Below are 20,899 nucleotides of genomic sequence, written 5' to 3' on the forward strand. Positions count from 1 at the left end.
GATAAAAGAAGATATTACCAGCTCAGTGTTCACCAGAGAAGTTGTCTGGGTCCAGACTCCTCCCTCTGGAGAAAAAAAGCTGGCAATGACTCCGTTGAACCCGTCAAGATTTCTTAGCAATCGGAAATCCAACTGGAAGAAATTCCCTACACTATATGAATTGAGTGCTCTATCAACATCTTCATTTATTGATTTATTTTGACACACCTGTTTATTTTTCTGCACAGAGTTGTGGCACGCAGATACCATCTGGCCAGGAAATGAATCCATGCCACTTCTTTTATTAGCCCAGGCCTGTACTGAAACCCTCTGTCACCAGAGGTAGTGTGTCAGGAGATCCTTTATTACTGCCTTAACTATCAATTCCCTTAGCTACTCTGGAGGAATATATGTCTGTATTGACTTCTTTATCAATTGAGCTCATTCGTTCAATATCACTTTTATTTGTAAATTTATTTGGGTGCCACTTGCCACATGGGATGTTGTCTGGCCAGGGTTTAATCTCAGAGTGCAGCTCTTACCACAGCCACAGCCGTGACACAGAGAGACTCTGAAGCCCGACCACCGCGAGGGAACTCCCTGAAAGCTGGGAGTTCAGGCTGCCCACCCACCCTGCTTCGTTCAGCAGACCTGGGTCCGGGCAGGCCTCCAGGCCCTGGTGCCGCACTGAAAAGAGAGGACCCTCTCCAAAGGCAGGAAGGAAATGTCCCCAGGCCTCTTGAGCGAGACAAGCACGGGGATTAGCACAGCTGCCCAGCATCCTGCCCCCCAAGCTCCCCATTCATCCGGGAGCACCAACCTCCCTCTCCACATCCCTGAAACCCCGACAGGCAGGCGCTGGAAAATGGCCAGCTCACGCTTCCGCACAGATGCTCTGTGGGTCTAGGCTCCTGCCTCTGCAGGAACCCAAGGCATTCGGGACCACGGGGAACCCCTAAAGCATTCGAACCCCACGGCCACCCGAGCAGGCTGCCAAAAGCCACATCCAGTGCTGAAGGGACAGCCGGACGTGAGGCATCCTGGAGCCGAGTCTCCCAGGTGCCCAGGAAGCGACCCCAAACCTCTGGGGGCTCGCTGTCGGTTCTGCCCAACACCCAATCCTCCCAACTTCTCGGCCCGCCTCTGCTGCCCTCAAAGGCAGCTGGGCCCAGGAGGTCCTCTGGCGCCGCCTTGTGGCCATCGTCTCTAACAGCACCCCTCAGGACGGCCTCCTCTCGGGCTCAGCAGCCCCCCCCCCCCCCGCCCCGCCCCGGGAGCAGGGGTTGAGGGTGGGGGCCTGCAATGGCCCTGGGCAGCATGCTGGGTGGATTCTCTTCCTCCACTTTCTTGCAATACCAAGAACTTCCCTCCCAAGTGGGCTATCTTTCAAAGAGTTTCAGAGCCCTGAGGCCAGTCTACTCCAATGCACTCCATTCACTCAGCTCCCCAGCCGTCATGTCAGGCCATCATTTGTCCCTTTTTATATATGCCTGCACTTTTGTAATTATGAAGACAGGTGTGTATATACGCAACTATGGATTTTTTCTTAATTTTCCAACAGTTATTCCTTCATTTATACAATGGTCTTGAGTCTTTCTGTTTTTCTCTCTCTCTTTCACTCTATCTTTCTTATTTTTTTGAACCCACCTGAAGCGTGACTGTGTTGTCCACCCATCGGTGGTCTTCCAGCCACGGAGGTGATCACACCCACCTCATCAACACACAGACATCTTTTCCCCAGGGAGCCAGGAGGCATCTCCGTGAGAGCTTTCTGTATATCATTCTACCGGCCTTCTTTTAGGTATTTCCCCTAAAATAAATGGGAACATATGTTAATGCAAAGATATGTCCGTGACAATTCATAGCAGATTTATTTATAATAAGTAGCTCAAAACTAGAAAAAATCCACACATCTATCACTTGGTGATGGGATAAATAAGTCTGGCAGCTTGAGATGTAAAAATACTGTTAGCAATAAAAAGGAATAAATTATTGACACAAGCATCAACAGGCACAGATCTCAAAAACATAACATTGAGGAAAGGAAATCTTCCTCAAAAGAATATATCATGGAGTTCCCGTCGTGGTGCAGTGGTTAACGAGTCTGACTAGGAACCATGAGGTTGCAGGTTCGATCCCTGGCCTTGCTCAGTGGGTTAAGGATCCAGCGTTGCTGTGAGCTGTGGTGTAAGTTGAAAATGCAGCTTGGATCTGGCATTGCTGTGGCTGTGGTGAAGGCCGGTGGCTACAGCTCTGATTAGACCCCTAGCCTGGGAACCTCCATATGTTGTGGGAGCTGCCCTAGAAAAGGCAAAAACAAACAAACAAAATATACATATCATATATGATTCCTTTTGTGCACAACTCTGGAAAAGACAAGTCGAACGTAGAGTAGTAGCGAGCAGATCAGTGGTTGTCTGGGGCGGGCACTGGGATGGGAACTGATGAGGAAGGACGAAAACCAGCATTTTGCCGTATGGTCAAAGTTCTGTGTCTCAGTGGTTGAGGTGGTTACCTGAGGATACACATTGTGAAAACTTAACTGCACACTTAAAATAGATGTATTTCATTGCAGTTAGTATATTCCCCAATGAAATTCATTTAAAAAATGATTTGCACTGCAGTCATTAGTTCTTTTAAAGTTTTTTATTTTCTCTCAAGCTCTTTCCCCTTCATCCTCATGGCTATCATATGTTCTAAAATTCAGTTATAGTATATGCATATTATTTTCAAAAAGATAATGTATAGGATTTTAATTTTGTTAATTTTTGAATAGGTAATACATTTCTGTGGTTCAAAAATAGAAAGATTGGAGTTCTCTAGGGTCTTGTCTGACACACCATTAATACTTCATTTTCTGTTAAATTCTTTATTTTTTTCTTTAAAATAGTCCCTCTTCCCTTTCCGTTTTAATTCCTAAGAGCTCTCTATATATTTTGAACACTAGTCCTTTATTGATTGTATGCATGAATATAACCTCTCAGGTTATGGTTTGTAGTTTCATGCTTTATGCTGACTTCTGATGACCCCGAGGAGTGTCCATGAGGACACAGTTTTGACCCCTGCCCCGCTCAGTGGATTAAGGATCTGGCGTTGCCATGAGCTGTCGTGTAGGTCGCAAACACAGCTTGTATCTGGTATTGCTATGGCTGTGCCATAGACCAGCAGCTACAGCTCTGATTAGACCCTTAGCCTAGGAAATTGCATATGCCTTGGATGCAGCCCTAAAAAGGGAAAAAAAAAAAAAAAAAAAAAAGAATTGCTCATTTAAAAAAAAATTGTTTTAATGGAAAATGAAAAATCCATATGTAAGAACACTTTGATTTTAAAAGTACGGCTGTCCTCTTCTGAAAACTACCTTATCTGAAATTTCCCAATATCATCAGGAACTATTGGGATACACCCACAGCTTTTGATAACAGACTGGGTGATGTCTTTCTAAAATAGCTGCTATGATTGCCTCAAGACAAACTACCCAGCAAGAGTAAGAAAAAGATAAGAAAGCTAGAAAACACATTATGAAATTTTAAAAGTCCAAACTAAAGAAACATGCCTATGTGTAAGCCCAAAAAAATCTGTAGCTGAATTATTTTCCTTTTCTTACACATGTCAAAATCCACATTCAATTCAAATGTAAAAGGTGAAAAAATGTTAAAACATTCCTTCCCTATCCTTTCCCCTAGACACCCACTTACTCTCCTACAATATAATTTCTTGGTTACCTTTTCTTTCTAAATATATTTTGTTCATATCTATGGAAACATATGTTATATATGTGTTATGCATAAATCCCCCACCCAGTGTTTTGAATTTAACAGAACATTTGGGGGGGGGGGTTGCTCATTCTGGTTTTTTTTTTTATTTGCTTTGTTCTTTTTGGTGAGTCCATGACATGTGAAAGTTCCCAGGCCAGGGATCAAACAGCACTGACCAGGCAAGATCTTTAACACACTGAGCTTCCAGGGAACTCCTAACAGTGCATTTTGGAGATCAAATCATATTAATACATAAAAACCTTCCTAATTTTTTTCAGTGTGGCATAGTTAGCATTGTATGGTTAATTGCATGATTCATAATTTGTTTTTAGTCTAGTGAGGGTTTTTTTTTCCTGGTATGACATGCTAAAACATATGGATTTTTTTTTTTTTCATGACCATGGCATGCAGAAGTTCCTGGACCAGAGATCAAATCCATGACACAGCAGGGACAAGGCCCGATCCTTAGCCCACTGAGCTATCAGTGAAATCCAAGACATGGACTTAAAAAAAAAATTATAGCCTTGGGAGTTCCCTTCATGGCTCAGCGATTAAGGAACCCCACTCGGATCCATGAGGATTCGGGTTTCATCCCTGGTCTCCACAGGTGAGTTAAAGATCCAGTGATGCCTGGGCTGTGGTATAGGTTGCAGATGCCGCTTGGATCCTGCGGTTGCTGTGGCTGTGGCTGTGGCATAGGCCCGCAGCTACAGCTCCGATTCAGCCTCTAGCCTGGGAACTTCCATATGTCGCAGGTGCAGCCCTAAAAAAAAAAAAAAAAAAAAAAAAAAAAAATTATTGTTAATTTCTTACCACACCTAAGAAATTAACAATAATTTCTCAATATCACCACACATCTAGTTGATATTTGAATTAAATGATCTCACGTCACTTTTTAAAACTTGACAATTTGGGGAGTTCCCGCCGTGGCTCAGTGGTTAAGGAATCCGACTAGGAACCATGAGGTTGCAGGTTCTATCCCCGGCCTTGCTCAGTGGGTCAAGGATCTGGCGTTGCAGGAGCTGTGGCGTAGGTGGCAGACGGGGCTCGTATCCCACGTTGCTGTGGCTCTGGCCGTAGGCTGGCGGCTACAGCTCCGATTAGACCCCCAGCCTGGGAACCTCCATATGCTGTGGGAGCGGCCCAAGAAATAGCAAAAGGACAAAAAAAAAAAAAAAAAAAAAAAAAAAAAAAAAAAAAGAAAAAGAAAAACGAAACCCAAAACAAAACAAAAAAACTTGACAATTTGAATCACAATCTAAATAAGATCAATAGGTGTTCCCTCGTGGCTCAGCGGTCCAGGATGGTCACTGCTGTGACTCTGGTTACAGCTGTGGTGCGGGTTCCAACCCTGGCCGGGTAACTTCCACTGACAGAGGCAAAAAAACAAAAACAAGAACGAAAAACCAATACATTGCAATTTCCTCTTTTCCTTGTTTCTTTTGCATTTTACTTATTAAAGTACCCAGTACGTTGTCCCATATTTAAGGTCTTGCGATTCCATAGCTGTGGTGTAGCATAACATTCTCCTCTGTTCCATTTTCTACTCATTACAGTTGTATCTCGGGGCTTGCGGGTTCGTGCCGTTCGCTTACTCTGCGGCACACTCTGTTGGTTATCGTCCTTTTTGTCATCTTAGTCAAAGTTTCTTTTTTAATGGAGAAGTGGTAACTTGTTTTGAAACAAAACGTCCCCTCCTTCAGGAAGAGGTGGTGGTTCGGACCGCTTCTGTGACAGATGTAAGGTTGAGCAATCACCTTGTAAGAGCAATAGAATAATTCAGGCGAAACAAATTCCTCCTCATTTTTCACTCTCAACAGCAGTGATTTCCTTTCTCTTTATTAGCTTTTAATAGCCACACACTCCGCATTTTTCCCCGTGAGGTATTATTTCCAGTAGGCGGCCAAAAATAAACAAAACTTGGGCAAGATGCCATTCATTAATGACCAAGGATCCTCGTGATGGAGCTCCAGCCTTCCCCGGAGGCGTTAAAGCGCAATCTGTAACTTAAGACCTTTTTCACCTTTTCCCCGGGCTCGGGCACCGGCACCTGGCAGGATAGGCCGCAGGGAACCGGGACTCGCAGGAACACTCTGCGTGGGCTTCGCCCGCCCCGCCGCGCTCCCCCTGGGGGCGTGGGGCGGGGGGCGGGGCCTCTGGACTCCGCCCCGGCCTCCTTCTCCTCCGTGGCTCCGCCCTCCGCCGGCTGACACGAGTCGGGAGCTGCCGCCGCTGCCGTCGCCGCTTTCGCCTTCACCTCGGAGATCGAGAGCGGGGAGCAGGCTCGCGAGCCGCCGCCGCCTCCGTCGCCGCCATGGGGAACCGAGTTGCGCGGGAAGACTTCGAGTGGGTCTACACTGACCAGCCCCACGCCAGTCGGCGCCAGGAGATCCTGGGTGAGGTCTGGGCCTGCGCCCCGTTATGTGCGCGCGCGCGGCCTCCCGCCTCCAGGACGCGCCCTCCGTGAGCAGCCCCTGAACGCCCGAGGCCCGTTAAGAGCCGGCTCCTGCCGCGTCCAGCCGCCGCCCGGGCAGGTTGGCCGCGCCGCGGCGCGGGAAAGGCCAGGGTAGGCTCAGGCCCGAGCTCCCGGGCTCGGGCTCGGGCTCGCGCTCGGGCCCGGGGCAGGAGGGAAGGAGCCCCGCGCGTCCCCGGCCCTTCGGCGGAGAGCTCAGGCGCGCCCTCGAGCGCGGGCGTCCGGTCCCGACCTGGGTTTGCTTAGAGCCGGGTCCCCCGAGCGCCTTGATTCCTATGCCGCTGGTGGGTGCCGTTTCCTCTCCCTCCTCACCCTCCTCCACCTCTGCCGACCCGGCCTGGCCGAAGCCAGCCAGCGAGCTTGCGCCAGGCAGGGCGTGGCCCGCCAGCATCTTGGGGCCCACGCGCTGGGCGCGCTGACGTTGGCAAGACGCGGACAGGCGATCCTGGCAAGAGCTGCTTGCGGTCTTGGGCCCGGGGAGGGGTCGGGTGGTACCCGACTGGTGTGACCCCGCGGTGAGCGTTCCAGGATCTGGGTCCTGCTATGATCAGGCCGCTCTCATCCTCACAGCAAGAAGGGGTGCAAAAAGGGCAGTTTCATATATATTTTTTCATCCATCCCAGTTCTGTAGATGAAAGTCTGAAGTATGGAAGACTTGCCAAGATTAGCCTTCTCGACCCCTAACTGCTAACTTAGGGCCTTTACATCAGGTTAACTAGGCCTCTAGAGGTGTAAGGCGCTCAGCTATTTGCAGCTTCTGTACTGCACAGAGAATTCTCTCCTTTCTCCCAGGGTACTTTTAATGATATGGTAGGCATTGTGTTGAGTGCTTTACAAACATTACCCAATTTAATCCTCCCAATGATTAGGTCGGTATTCTCCCTATTTCAAAGATGAGGTCAGGGCGAATAAGTAAATGTTAGAGGGAATTCTGATGTGGGTTAGATTGCGTCCAAAGCAGATGCTTTTAACCTCTTGGCTGTTGTTTCAAAAATCAGGAGAGTAGTGGGTGGCAAGTTGAATAGGAGGAACTCTTTCTCATACACAGTATTCCCCTAGTTTTTCTTCTCCATTTGTGCAGTGAAAAGAAAAAGCGAGCCCCTGATTTTTTTTTCTGGGGTATCTAAGGGTGGAAAGTTCATGTATTCACAAAAAGGAGTTAGTAGATCCCATTGAAATGGATTTTTAAAAATTGAGTCAGTAAATTGGGAGTCGAGCCTTTATAGTTGCTATCAAGGGTAGCCTATTAAGAGACTGGTTCTTGGATGCCTTCCTTCTTTTTACTTTTAATTAAAGCATGTATTTTGCACATCACTTACACATAAGAGATAGCATAAGGTTCATTTTTTATCTATGCCTGATCACACTGCATAAGAGTAATCTGGTATCCACCCTCACCAACTCCTGGATACTGGAACTTAGCTGTTTAATATTCAGAAAATCAAGGAAGTAGAAAGGTGATTGTTGATGCTTATCTCAATATTGAGCCTTTTCCCCACAAACTTATTATCACTGGACCATTTCACTTGAAAAGTAAAAGGACTATATACTTCTCAATGAAAACATTATTTTCCCTGCAGGTATAAATACTGTTCGGTGTTCCATTTCAGGGGTGGAACTGGAATAACCTCAGGAAAGATAAGAATCTGGAGGCTTGTTTAAACTATACTTAAATGGGAGTTCCTGTCGTGGTGCAGTGGTTAACGAATCCGACTAGGAACCATGAGGTTGCGGGTTCGGTCCCTGCCCTTGCTCAGTGGGTTAAGGATCCGGCGTTGCTGTGAGCTGTGGTGTAGGTTGCAGATGTGGCTCGGATCCCGCATTGCTGTGGCTCTGGTGTAGGCCAGTGGCTACAGCTCCGATTCGACCCCTAAACCTAGGAACCTCCATATGCCGCGGGAGCGGCCCAAGAAATAGCAAAAAGACAAAAAAAAAAAAAAAAACAACAAACAAACAAAAAAAAACTATACTTAAATGATGAGATATTTCTAGACATATCAGATTTTTAGGGAGAGAGAGGCATGAGAGAACATGTGTATGTTGTGTGACAACCAATATCTGTACACTAAATTGACCTTTAAAGTTTATGTTAAAAGTTCATTTAGAGAGTTCCCTTGTGGCTCAGCAGGTTAAGGATCCGATATTGCCACTGCAGTGGCTCTTATCATTCTGTTGGCATGGGTTCATTTCCTAGCCCAGGGAATTTCCACATGTCTCAGACATGGCAAAAAAAAAAAAAAAAAAAAAAGCCTCCATTCAAAATTAATGAAGGCTAAGGCACTAGAGCATTATTAATGGTTCGGATGATCACAGGAAATGCTTCTTTAATGCTGTGCTTCCACAGGGAAACAGCGTATTTTGACAGCCTTATTAAGATATAATTCACAAGCTATAAAGTTCACCCACTTAAAGTATATATATCACTGTTTTTTTAGCGTATTCTCAGAGTTTTAAATTATCACTATGGGTGTTCCCATCGTGGCTCAGCGGAAATGAAATCTGACTAGCATCCATGAGGACACAGGTTTGATCCCTGGCCTCACTCAGTGGGCTAAGGATCTGGCATTGCCGTGAGCTGTGGTGTAGATCGCAGACACGGCTCAGATCCCGCGTTGCTGTGGCTGTAGAGTAGACTGGCAGCTACAGCTCCAATTCAACCCCTAGCCTGGGAGCCTCCATATGCTGCAGGTGTGGCCCTAAAAAGACAAAATAGATAAATAAATAATAAAAGAATTAAAAAATAAACTATCACAACAATCTAATTTTTAGAAAATTTTGTTATACCAAAAAGAAAATCTTATGTTCATTAGCAGTCTCCACGGTCCCCGTCTCCAACTCCCAGTCCTAGGCAACCACTAATCTTTCTGTTTCCATAGATTTTCCCAGCTGGGACATTGCTTACAAATGAAATCAGACAGTACTTGACCTTTTGTGATTGATTCTTTCACTTAGAGTAATGTTTTCAGGACTCATCCCTGATGTAGCATATATCAGTTCTCCACTCCTATTTGTGGCCAAATAGTTTTTGTGCGTGGTGTAAGAGAGAGGCCCAATTTTGTTTTTGCATGTGGATAGCCAGTTGTTCTAGCACCATCTGTTGAAAAAACTATTCTTTCCCCATTTAATTGTATTGGCACACTTGCGGAATTTATTTATTTATTTATTTATTGTCTTTTTAGTGACACACCCATAGCATATGGAGGTTCCCAGGCTAGGGGTCCAATTGGAGCCATAGCTGGTAGCCTACACCACAGTCACAGCAACACCGGATTTGAGCCACAAGCTGTGGCAACACGGGATCCTTAACTCACTGAGTGAGGTCAGGGATCAAACCTCACCCACATCTTCCTGGATACCAGTCTGGTTCTTAACCTGCTGGGCCACAATGGGAACTCCACAGTATTGATTATTATATACTATTACACCTTTGCAAACATTTGGTACAGAATTCCTTAGAGCAAGTTGATTTGTCTGAGAACTGCCATGTTTCATGATTTTAGAGTCCTTAGAAAATGTGTATTTTCTATACCTTGTCAGTTGTCTCAGTTTAATCAAGTGTTATATAAGGTAAAAATACTGGAGCTCTAAGCAGAAATAATATTTTATTTCTGTATAAAATAACATGTTTTAATATAAAAGAATTATTATCCACCAGTGAACCAAATGCTTGGTATTCTTTGGAGAAATGCTCAAAATGCTCATATTTTAATGAATGACTTATTTGAACTTTTCATTTATCTCAGGAAAGTTAGTTTTAGACTAATTCACCTGATATTTACATCAGGATAATTAGTTTTAGACTAAAGCCTGTAGGGTTACTTTTTTTGTCCTGTTGCCTACAAAATTATTAACATTTGATGAAATGAATAGATACCAAGAAAGATGAGAGGTTAGAGGATGGAGACAGAAGAGAGGAAAGAAACAGGAAGAATTACCTGGAATTAACACCACTTTTATTTCTTGTATATAAAACGACCTAAATAACTTCCTATCTTGCATTTTAAGCTTTTATTTAGTTCTTCACTTTACATTTAGAGAAAAGAGGGTAAAATTGCTCTTTTTTCCCTATGTATCCTTTCAAGAACATTCTGGAGTTCCCATCGTCGCTCAGCAGAAACAAATCTGACTAGCATCCATGAGGATGCAGGTTCGATCCCTGGCCTTGCTTAGTGGGTTAAGGATCTGGCGTTGCCATGAGCTGTGGTGTAGGTCACAGACGTGGCTCTGACCCCACGTTGCTGTGGCTGTGGTGTAGGCCAGTGGCTACAGCTCTGATTCGACCCCTAGCCTGGGAACCTCCATATGCCACGGGTGCAGCCCTAAAAAGAAAAAAGACAAAAATAAATAAATAAAAACATTCTGAATGACCTATCCCAAGAGAAAGGTCCGTCCCTTTGCAAACCTGGATGGAATGTACTTGACCACACACAAAAGCAAAAACACTTATTACATCTCAGCTTCCCTCAGTGGTGGGACACAGAGAAGAATCTCTCTTTGCCTGTAGAGGAAACTTAGAGAGGTTTTTATTACTGGCATTTTTATTTTATTTTTTATTTTTATTATTATTTTTTTTTTTGGCTGCACCCACAGCATTTGGAAGTACCCAGGCCGGGGATCGGATCCAAGCCACAGCTGCAGCAACGCTGGATCCTTTAACCCATTGAGCCAGGCTGGGGATTGAACCCAAGCTGCCGCAGAGACAACACCAGATCCTTAATCCACTGTGCCACAGCAGAAACTCCTTTATTGACCTTTTTCATGGTACTTGGATATTTGCACGTAAATTCAATAAAGAAAATTTGGAGTTCCCGTTATGGCGCAGTGGAAACAAATCCAACTATGAACCATGGGGTTGCAGGTTCAATCCCTGGCCTTGCTCAGTGGGTTAAGGATCTGGCATTGCCTTGAGCTGTGGTGTAGGTCGCAGACACCGCTCAGGTCTGGCTGTAAGCCGGCAGCAACAGTTCTGATTGGACCCCTAGCCTGGGAACCTCCATGTGCCGTGGGTGTGGCCCTGGGGAAAAAAAAAAAAAGAGTTGAAAAGATCTAAGTGTAGCTCCTTGGGGACCTAGACTCAGAAGTAAAAACTAGCAGGGCCCTGTGGGCTCCTTGGCACAAACCTTTCTCTCCCATTTCTAAAAAAAAAAAGAAAGAAAGAAAATTTGAATTGTACAATTCTAATGCAAATAAGGAAAGTGGCATCATGAATTGATGTCGTTCTTTAGAAATTACCCTAATTTCTAGAAAAGTAGAACAAGTCTAAACTGGCAAGAATTTTACATATCTTTTACTAAATCTCTAAAAATATGAAAATGGTTAGAAGTTACAATTGGCAACTAGCAGTGATTCAGTCATTATAAAGGAAATTATGCCATCTAAGTGTATGATATATAAACTATGTATAAGTATATTGCACATATAGCCTGGTTACATATATATAATTAAAAGTATATAGTAGTAAATCTATATAATCTGTCACACACACAGATTTATCAGACCTGACTGCCATTTTGTAAAACTTATAAATTTAGGATACAAAGAATCATTAGGAGTGAAAAGGGAGCTGGATAATGTGAAATCTACTCATTTGTGACTGTTTTTCTAAATGTGAAGAGTCTAGATTTTGAGGCTCATTTTTTTTCTGCATACATTCTCAATTTGTTGTGACACAGTATTTAGTAACTTTACTCATGGAATATACTCCTTCCCTGTGGAGTTTCCACTGTGGCTCCTCGGTAACAAACTCGACTGGTATCCAAGAGGATGCAGATTCTATCCCTGGCCTCACTCAGTGGGTTAAGGATCTGGAGTTGCCGCAGCTTGCGGCTCAGATCCAGTGTGGCTGAGGTGTAGGCCCGCAGTTATAGCCCCGACTGGGCCTCTGGCCTGGGAACTTCCATATGCCACAGATGGGGTCCTACAAAAAAAAAAAAAAAGAATATACTTCTTCCCTATAGTAGAGAGTATTTAGTCAAGTCTCTAGTAGAGGGCATATAATGGAAAAAGAAAAAAAAATTGATGTATTAATTTAGCTTAATGTGTTAATTTTAGCTGGAGAACTATGAAGCACTTTTCTCAGTTTCTGATTTTTTTGTTTGTTTTTTCTTTACAGCAAAGTATCCCGAGATAAAATCTTTGATGAAACCTGATTCCAACTTGATATGGATTGTAATTTTGATGGTTCTCAGTCAGTTAATTGCATTTTATTTAGTAAAGGACTTGGACTGGAAATGGGTCATATTTTGGGCATATGCCTTTGGAAGCTGCATTAATCATTCCATGACTCTGGCTATTCATGAAGTGTCCCACAATAGTGCCTTTGGCCACTGCAAACCTATGTGGAATCGTTGGTTTGGAGTATTTGCTAATCTCCCTATTGGTGTTCCGTATTCCGTTTCCTTTAAGAGGTATCACATGGATCATCATCGATACCTCGGAAGTGATGGCATCGACGTGGATATTCCAACTGATTTCGAAGGCTGGTTCTTCTGCACCACTTTCAGAAAGTTTATGTGGGTTATTCTTCAGCCGCTCTTTTATGCCTTTCGACCTCTGTTCATCAACCCCAAGCCAATTTCCTATCTGGAGATTATCAATACTGTGATCCAGGTCACTTTTGACGTTGTGATTTACTACGTCTTGGGAATGAAATCTTTAGTCTACATGCTGTCAGCATCCTTACTTGGTCTAGGTTTGCACCCAATTTCTGGACATTTTATAGCTGAACATTACATGTTCTTAAAAGGGCATGAAACTTACTCGTATTACGGGCCTCTGAACTTACTCACCTTCAACGTGGGCTACCACAACGAGCACCATGACTTCCCCAACATTCCCGGGAAAAACCTTCCCCTGGTAAGTGAAGGATTTGATACGTTCTAATCTCTGATGGCTCTGTGATCAAAAGCAGTCTTGACGTGCTCATTTAAAATGGAATCTAGTGGATTTTGTCCGTCTAGGCTGTTGGTCAAAGAAAACAGGAAGAGTCTGAGTCCTGAGTTTGCAGAGTTCACTTCCCTGGATCCCTAAGCCTGGTGGTAACATGAAGCGTTCAGAAGTGTTGGGGGATCTGCAAAATTAGCTAACGTGTAACGTGATTCAGAAGTAGAAAATGAATTCCCTCTGTGAAGGGAGCAAGAGTTTATTACTGCTACACTGAACGCATTCAGCTGAGGTTTATGTGTTGGTTTGTCGTGAGATGCAGAAGTCCTGCACAATCGACATGCAAAATAAATGAACAGCAGTTTCCAGTACCACAGGCTTTGCCCAGGCAGGCACCTTCCCCTCACGGGAGACTTTTAGTGCGTGGTCTGCAGAGGAGGTGACGACACACTGACGCGCATGCTTTCATCCTCCCCGGAAGGAGGGTCCTCTCCAAACGTCAACCACATTCCTGATGAATTCTCGTATTACACTTTCCATCCCCAGAATGGACAGCTCTTGCAATTCCATTACCACATGTTTCTGTAATTCTGAAAAGGGGAAGTTATGTGAGATGTAATACCCATTTTTCTTGATTTTTTTCTTTTTTTTAAGCTGTGACATAAGGAAACCATAGCCGGATATTTTATGCTATCATACCCACTCAACCAAATTTTATGGATTTCCTCTTAAGTTTTTCGGTGTTGAATGTCTTCAAACTCACATATAACATGACAGCTACATATAACATTTGATTATTAGTGGATTGCCAGCTGAGGAAAGAGAAATCTAGAGAGGACATTGAGTTAGTGGAGAAAATGAGAATCTGGACCGTGTAGTAGATAATAGTACATCAGTGTTAAATTTCACAGGTGTGGAGTTCCCGTGGTGGCGCAGTGGTTAACGAATCCGATTAGGACCATGAGGTGGCGGGTTCGGTCCCTGGCCTTGCTCAGTGCGTTAAGGATCCGGGGCTGCCGTGAGCTGTGGTGTAGGTCGCAGACGCAGCTCGGATCCTGTGTTGCTGTGGCTGTGGCGCAGGCCTGCGGCTCCGATTACTGTTCCCTAGCCTGGGAACCTCCAAATGCTGCAGGAGTGGCCCTAGAAACGGCAAACAGCCAAAAAAAAAAAAAAAAAAATTTCATGGGTGTGATAATGGCATGTTACGGTTTTGTTGAGGAATGTCCTTGTTCTTAGGAGATATGTATTGAGAATTTAGGGGTGGAATATCCAGGGTAAGTTTCCCCATGATGTCTGCAACTTACTCTCGTTCAGCAGAGAAAGTGAGGTATGTGGTGTGTATTATATACAGGGTGAGAGGAAGTGGCCGTGACATAGTGTTAGTGGACCTAGTGTTGGTTTTACTGTTCTTTCAACTTTTCAGTAGGTTCTATGTTTCTCAAAATAAAACACCACACAACAGTCAGGACAGCTTTGAAGCTGGTGCAGTGTGGTGCTAGTGCAGCCACTTTGTGCTGTACTGGCCTGGGCAGGATGCACCTCCCTCTGCCAGCCTCTCCGCTGAGTAGGAAAGTACATTTTTAGTTTTTAAGAGGTTGTGGTTTAAGGAGAAAGCCAGTCAAAATTGTTTTTCCCAACATAAGCCTCATACTTTGACTTGTCATTTTCTTGAACAGTCGTTAAACTGAAAACTTAGTTTAGGGCAAACATTACTTCAGGCCCATGGTCCCTCAGTGAATATTCATTTCCCCCTCCATTTCACACTGTCTTCATATTCCTTAACTAAGCTGACAACTGTTCTGTTCTCTACTCTTCCCTTCCCTGCTTTTTCTATGGGATACGCCAAAGAGTTCTCTTGTTCTGCAGTAGTTATGTTTCATTTAACTATCACATAGTTAGCTGACAGGTGTGCATAACATCGTTTTCTCCTAAAGGCTTTAGTGAGATGAACTCGTAGGTACAATCCATCCATTTAAAATGCATAATTCAGTGGTTTTTAGATTGTTCAGAGATGTATAGCCATCACGGTGGTCAATTTTAGAACACTTCTATCACAATAACAAGGTTCTTGGAGTTCCCTTCGTGGTGCAGTGGTTAACGAATCCAACTAGGAACCATGAGGTTGCGGGTTCGATCCTGCCCTTGCTCAGTGGGTTAAGAATCTGGCGTTGCCGTGAGCTGGGGTGTACGTTGCAGACGCGGCTCGGATCCCGAATTGCTGTGGCTCTGGTGTAGGCTGGTGGCTACAGCTCCAATTGGACCCCTAGCCTGGGAACCTCCATATGCCATGGGAGCAGCCCAAGAAATGGCAAAAAGACCAAAAAAACCCACAAAACAGTAACAAGGTTCTTTATTTTTTTAAACTGAGCTTTACTGGCTATAGGACACTTTTTTAAGTGTGTTATTTTTCCAGTTGCTCACAACTTGCTTTGTAAAGTATGGAGACAGATATCCAGATATTTATGATGTCGGTGTTTGAATTAAATTGGACACGTGGCTAATCAATTTCCCAGGTTTTCTAACTCAGTATTAAAGAATTTATTAATTTTTTACTTATGTACTTTTTAAAATGTACAGATTATAAACATTTTGCATTTTGATTTTTAACATTTTTAGACTTAAGGACTTTCTTGATTCAAAATGCTTATTCAGGATCTTAACTGCCATTTTATTTTTTTGCTTTTTAGGACCGCATGCACAGCATATGAAAGTTCCCAGGCTAGGGGCTGAATCGGAGCTCCAGCTGCCGGCCTACGCCACAGCCACAGCCACATCCGATCTGAGCCACCTCTGCGAACTATACCACAGCTCAGGACAATGCCGGATCTTTAACCCACTGAGCAAGGCCAGGGGTGGAACCTGCATCTTCATGGATCCTGGTTGGGTTAGTTTCCACTGAGCCACAAGGGGAACTCCTCGTGGTGTCTCTTCTACGTGTTTGTGTCGGAGAGTTCATCTCCCATCTTTAATAGGACTTGTTTAACACCCATTATTCATCTTGCTGTGTTTTTTCCCTTCTAGGTGAGGAAAATAGCAGCGGAGTACTATGACAACCTCCCCCACTATAATTCCTGGATAAAAGTACTGTATGATTTTGTGACGGATGATACAATAAGTCCTTATTCGAGAATGAAGAGGCATCAGAAAGGCAAGGTGTTTCTGGAGTAAGCATCATTGTAGCCAAAGGACCTCCTCCCTGACACTTCACAATAGCTGATGAAGTGGAATCTTCCCATGATTAAATTAAGACCAGTGATGTATAGACGAGCCCCTCGTACAATGTTAAGTATGATCTCCACAGTATCAAGAAGCTAATCTGACTTTCGGCAGCCAGCCTGGCTGCACCGTTTCAGCTTTACTCACAGGAACCTTGTTGGTTCTGTCACCACTGTGGTGGGTTTTCTCACTGATTTCTGACGTTTTGTAAGCATATCATAAAAAGGAGCTTTTAAAAAGCTATTTCTAGTTCATTATTTTCACTCTAAGGATTTACTTTATTAAAATGGCTAATAAACTGAGATATTAATCACAATAGTGTTTATCACTTTTTATTTTACTGTCTTTACACTATAACCAGAGGACTGTAGTGAGCTTACTTTAAAATTTTGAAAAGGCCTGGGAGTTCCCATCGTGGCTCAGCGGAAACAAATCTGACTAGTATCCCTGAGGACGCAGGTTGGATCCCTGGCCTCGCTCAGTGGGTTAAGGATCCAGCATTGCTGTGAGCTGTGGTGTAGGTCCCACACACAGCTCAGAACCCATGTTGCTGTGGCTGTAGCAAAGGCCAGTGGCTACAGCTCCAGTTTGACCTTTGGCCTGGGAACTTCCATATGCCTTGGGTGCACCCCTAAAAAGACAAAAAAAAAAAAAAAAAAAAAATTAAAAAGCCCTGGAGGAGTTCCATCGCTGCTCAAAGGTAATGAACCTGACTGGTACCCATGAGGATGCAAGTTTGATCCCTGGCCTCGCTCCAGGGTCTGGTGTTGCTGTGGCTGTGGCATAGGCTGCAGCTCTGACTCTACCCCTAGCCTGGAAACTTCCATATGCTGCAGGTGCGGCCCTAAAAAGACAAAAAAAAAAAAAAAGAGAGAGAGAGAAAAGGGCCTGGAAATACTTCACTGCATGCCAAATGAGTCATTTTTAATTTTTACTGTTGTATACACGTGACCTAAATCAGACACTGCTGAGTCCCGCACAGCCTTATCCATAAGTAAAGACATTATTGAATTTAACCACATCCAGCATTCAGCTTCCTTTTTCAGATGCATGGCCTCTCAAATTAGAAGCAGCTCCACTGATGAAGAGTTTTGTGTCATTACATTTCAGCAGAAATTGGTTGAGTCAGGTGGTAGAGTGTAGGTGTCAAGCAGCCAGTGTTGTGGGCTGTTAGGCAGGCAGTCTGGCTACTGGCTGTAACTCTTTAAGGGCAGGGATCTTTTATTTCTCTGTTCCCCAAACCTAGTGGGGTCAGTGCCTGGCTTGAAGTAAGTGCTTAATGAATGGAGAGAGACCAACAGAGGTAATCCTTGAACTGGAGACGCTTTTCATTAGAAACAGGAAGTAGAAGATGGAGGGCATTTGGATAACTGAAAACAGTGGACATTTATTGAGAATTATTATTCACTGAGCCCTGTACCAAGTTTCTTACATGCATTTTCTTTCATTCTCAGTACTTCTATGATGTAGGTAGGACTAAATATCTTCATATTTTTGTTTTCTTTTTACGGCCACACCTGTGGCATGTGGAAGTTCCCAGGTCAAATCAGGGCTGCAGCTGCCACCCTACGCCAGAGCCACAGAAGTGCCAGATCAGAGCCGAGTCTGCAGTCTACACCATAGCACATGGCAACACTGGATCCTTAACCCACCTAGCAAGGCCAGAGATCGAATCCACATCCTCAAGGATACTGGTCAGGTTCTTAACCTGCTGAGGCACGGGGGGGGGGGGGGGGGGGGGCACTCCAATACCTTCATTTAATAGATGAGGAGACTGAGACTTAGATTAGGTAACTGGCCCAAGGTCACACATGGAAAGCTGCAGAGACGGGATCTGAGATTGAGACAGACTCCAGAACCCAGACTCTTGTCCACAGTTCACATGGCTTGTCCAGTGAGCCTAGTCCTGCAATGGGAGCGGGAAGGGAAAAACATGTTCCCATGTGTTACCAAATGTGTGTTGATTCCACTGCCTTGTCCATCATTGACTGTGTGTCAGCAGCTCTGGCTAGGTCTCAGGGGTTTTTCGACTTTTAACAATCTGAAATTTTTTATTTTTTATTTGCATTTCTTCAGTGTTCAGCTTTCTGTCGAACATGTTACAGAAGAGGTTTAATCCACAAGACCAAAGCCTGGGGATTTCCCACTGTGGCTTAGCAGAAACAAACCCAACTAAGATCCGTGAGGATACAGGTTCCATCCCCAGCCTTTCTCAGTGGGTTAAGAATCTTCTGTTGCCACAAGCTGTGGTGTAGGTCACAGATGTGGCTCAGAAACAGCATGGCTGTGGCTGTGGCTGTGGCTGTGGCCAGCAGCTGCAGCTCCAATTCAACCCCTAGTCTGGGAGCTTCCATATGCCATAGATTCAGCCATAAAAAATAAACAAACAAATAAGGTCAAAACTTATGTCATTGTCACACTCCTCAGAATCTTCTTTCTTTGCTTACATTTTGTCCTCCTTGGGTGCAAGATCTCCTGCTAGGTCAGGGCCACCAGCCTCTATGCTGCAGATAAAAGTCCTGATGTTGACTTTGGCCAGGGCCTTTGCAAATAAGCCTGGCCAGAAATGTTCAGCCTTCACACTGGCTGCTTTAACGAGGGCGTGGATCTTCCCTACGTGGGCCACACCTCACCCTCCTGCAAGATGGAGTCAGGTAGATACAGGTGGGGCTGCTGGGTGGACGGCTGTCAGGTGCAGCGAGCGCCAAGATGAAGGCCTCGCTCGAACACCACCTCAGCTTCCTTGGAGGGTCTGAGCATTTTAGCAGAAGTTGAGGAAAGGGCCCATCTAAATTCTGATATGAAACACCAATGATTAAATCCATAGCAAGGAGTTTCCGCTGTGGTGCAATGAGATCAGTGGCATCTCAGGAGCGCTGGGGGACAGGTTCGATCCCTGGCCTGGCATAGTGGGTTAAGGATCGGGTGTTGTTGCAGCTGTGGCTTAGGTAACAACGCAGCCTGGATCTGATCCCTGGCCCGGGAACTCTATATGCAAAGTAACTAAGTAAATCCATAGGAAAAATGCACTTACCTCTTCATTCATTCCACAGATAGCTTGCCAGGCACTATGCTGGAGAGAAACAAGACAAAACATGGAGTCAGAGTAAGGAGCTGATGTTCTAGTGCTGAGATATGCGTATGGACTGAGAATTTAGTAATAAAGGACTCACGGCCCAGATCAGGAGTCAGAGTGTGGCTGGAACTGAGCAGAGGGCACACAGCACTATCGCTGATCAGGGGCCTGGACTCCACCCGGCTGTCTGGCAGGTTATCATTTTAACCTGTGTTGTTCTGCGGAGGAGGACGTCACCCCTCACTTGATGACATGAAGAAACAGAGGCTCCGAGAGATCAGCCCGAGGGGAACATGTGTGCTGTGGGCAGCAGAGCTGGGGCCTGAACCCAGGGCCGTCCACACCTGGACTCTTGCTGCTGTTCCACTGGCTCAGATGACTTGGAAGCTCCTTCTCTGGAGAAGGGGCAAATGTGTTGTTTCTTGTCCTGCTGGAACCCTTCCAGGAGTCTTAGTCATTTGGAATGAAGCAAGGATAATCTGATCCTAGGGCTGGGAAGGATCCTAACGCCCTCCTCAGTATATCCTGTTCTGAGACAGGCCAAGGATGAGTGTGGCATCTGTGGGGGGGCTCGGAGTGTAGGAGAGAGGGTGGCCGAGGCCTGATGACATCGAAGCCAGAGAGCCCCACCAGGCTGTGGGCCAGATCCGCGGAGGGGATTAGCATAAAGGGGTGTGGTAGCAACTCAGGGAGAGTCCCTATTGGGAAAAGGAGCAGGATTTGATAAGAGGTATAGGCAGGGCAGACCATGCAGGTAACTTGGGGTTTGGAAAATTAATGATCATTACCATTCTAATGACAGAATGGGGAGCGTCCTCTGAAAATGGACGATTCGGGGTTTCTTTGTTTTTTGTTTTGGCCTCGCCCGCAGCATTTGGAAGTTCCCGGGTCACAGAAATGACAACACTGGATCCTTAACACTAGACCTCCTGGACAATTTGGGGTTTTTTTAATTGTTTTTTTTTTTTTTCCTTTTTAGGGCCACACCTGCGGCATATGGAAGTTCCCAGGCTAGGGGTCATTAGAGCTACCAGCCTACACCACAGCCACAGCAACGCCAGATCCGAGCCACATCTGTGACATACACCACAGCTCATGGCAACGCCAGATCCTTAACCCACTGAGCGAGGTCAGGGATCCAACCTACATCCTCATGGATACTAGTTGGGTTGGTAACTGCTGAGCCACAATGGGAACTCCCTGGACAATTTGTATTTCCTGAATTTAATCCAAATTGGCAGATGACTCATGAAGCCGATAACTGGACCCAGCAGAGAGGAAGCTTGTAGCTGCTGACAAGTGAGTACATCTCTAACGCTCAGAAGGTAGATTCTGTAACAGGTGTGTGTGAGCTGACACACAAAGGTCCAAAGTAAGGGGTCAAGGACATGTCTAAGGGGGTTCTCTGTAACAGACTCCTTCTGGGATCTGGGGGACACACCTAGAATTTTCCTCTAAAGGCAGAACCTCAAGAAACCCAAGCAGCATTTCGATAGAGTCAAGAGTGATGACATATCA

The 20,899-nt window shown here is 45.0% G+C and overlaps 2 protein-coding genes across 32 annotated transcripts in view; one reads left to right on the plus strand and one right to left on the minus strand.

The window, feature by feature from the left end:
• Positions 1–20,899, minus strand: part of NVL (nuclear VCP like) — a 129,833-nt gene that overhangs the window by 10,246 nt on the left and 98,688 nt on the right. For 4 of the 31 annotated variants that reach the window (XR_014817414.1, XR_014817439.1, XR_002336212.2 and 1 more), the window contains 2 exons: positions 19,340–19,378; positions 12,380–13,679 (listed from right to left, as the gene is read on the minus strand). The gene's annotated coding sequence lies outside the window, so the exon portion shown is untranslated. Of the gene's footprint in view, positions 1–1,604; positions 2,250–2,409; positions 2,495–11,474; positions 13,680–17,200; positions 17,958–18,057; positions 18,212–19,339; positions 19,379–19,478; positions 20,080–20,899 lie in introns of those variants that run through there. The other 27 variants (XR_014817428.1, XR_014817425.1, XR_014817424.1 and 24 more) reach the window with 21 other exon arrangements.
• On the plus strand, positions 5,942–16,621 carry DEGS1 (delta 4-desaturase, sphingolipid 1). The gene is given in 3 exon segments (NM_001244121.1): positions 5,942–6,130; positions 12,320–13,062; positions 16,111–16,621. Coding segments are annotated over 3 exon segments (972 nt in total). The 5' UTR covers positions 5,942–6,048; the 3' UTR covers positions 16,258–16,621.

Source organism: Sus scrofa, chromosome 10 (assembly GCF_054392235.1).
Source record: "Sus scrofa isolate SSC_HxYL_T2T_F1_AM1 chromosome 10, Sscrofa_HxYL_maternal_Yorkshire_Landrace_v2.0, whole genome shotgun sequence".
Lineage (NCBI taxonomy): Eukaryota > Metazoa > Chordata > Mammalia > Artiodactyla > Suidae > Sus > Sus scrofa.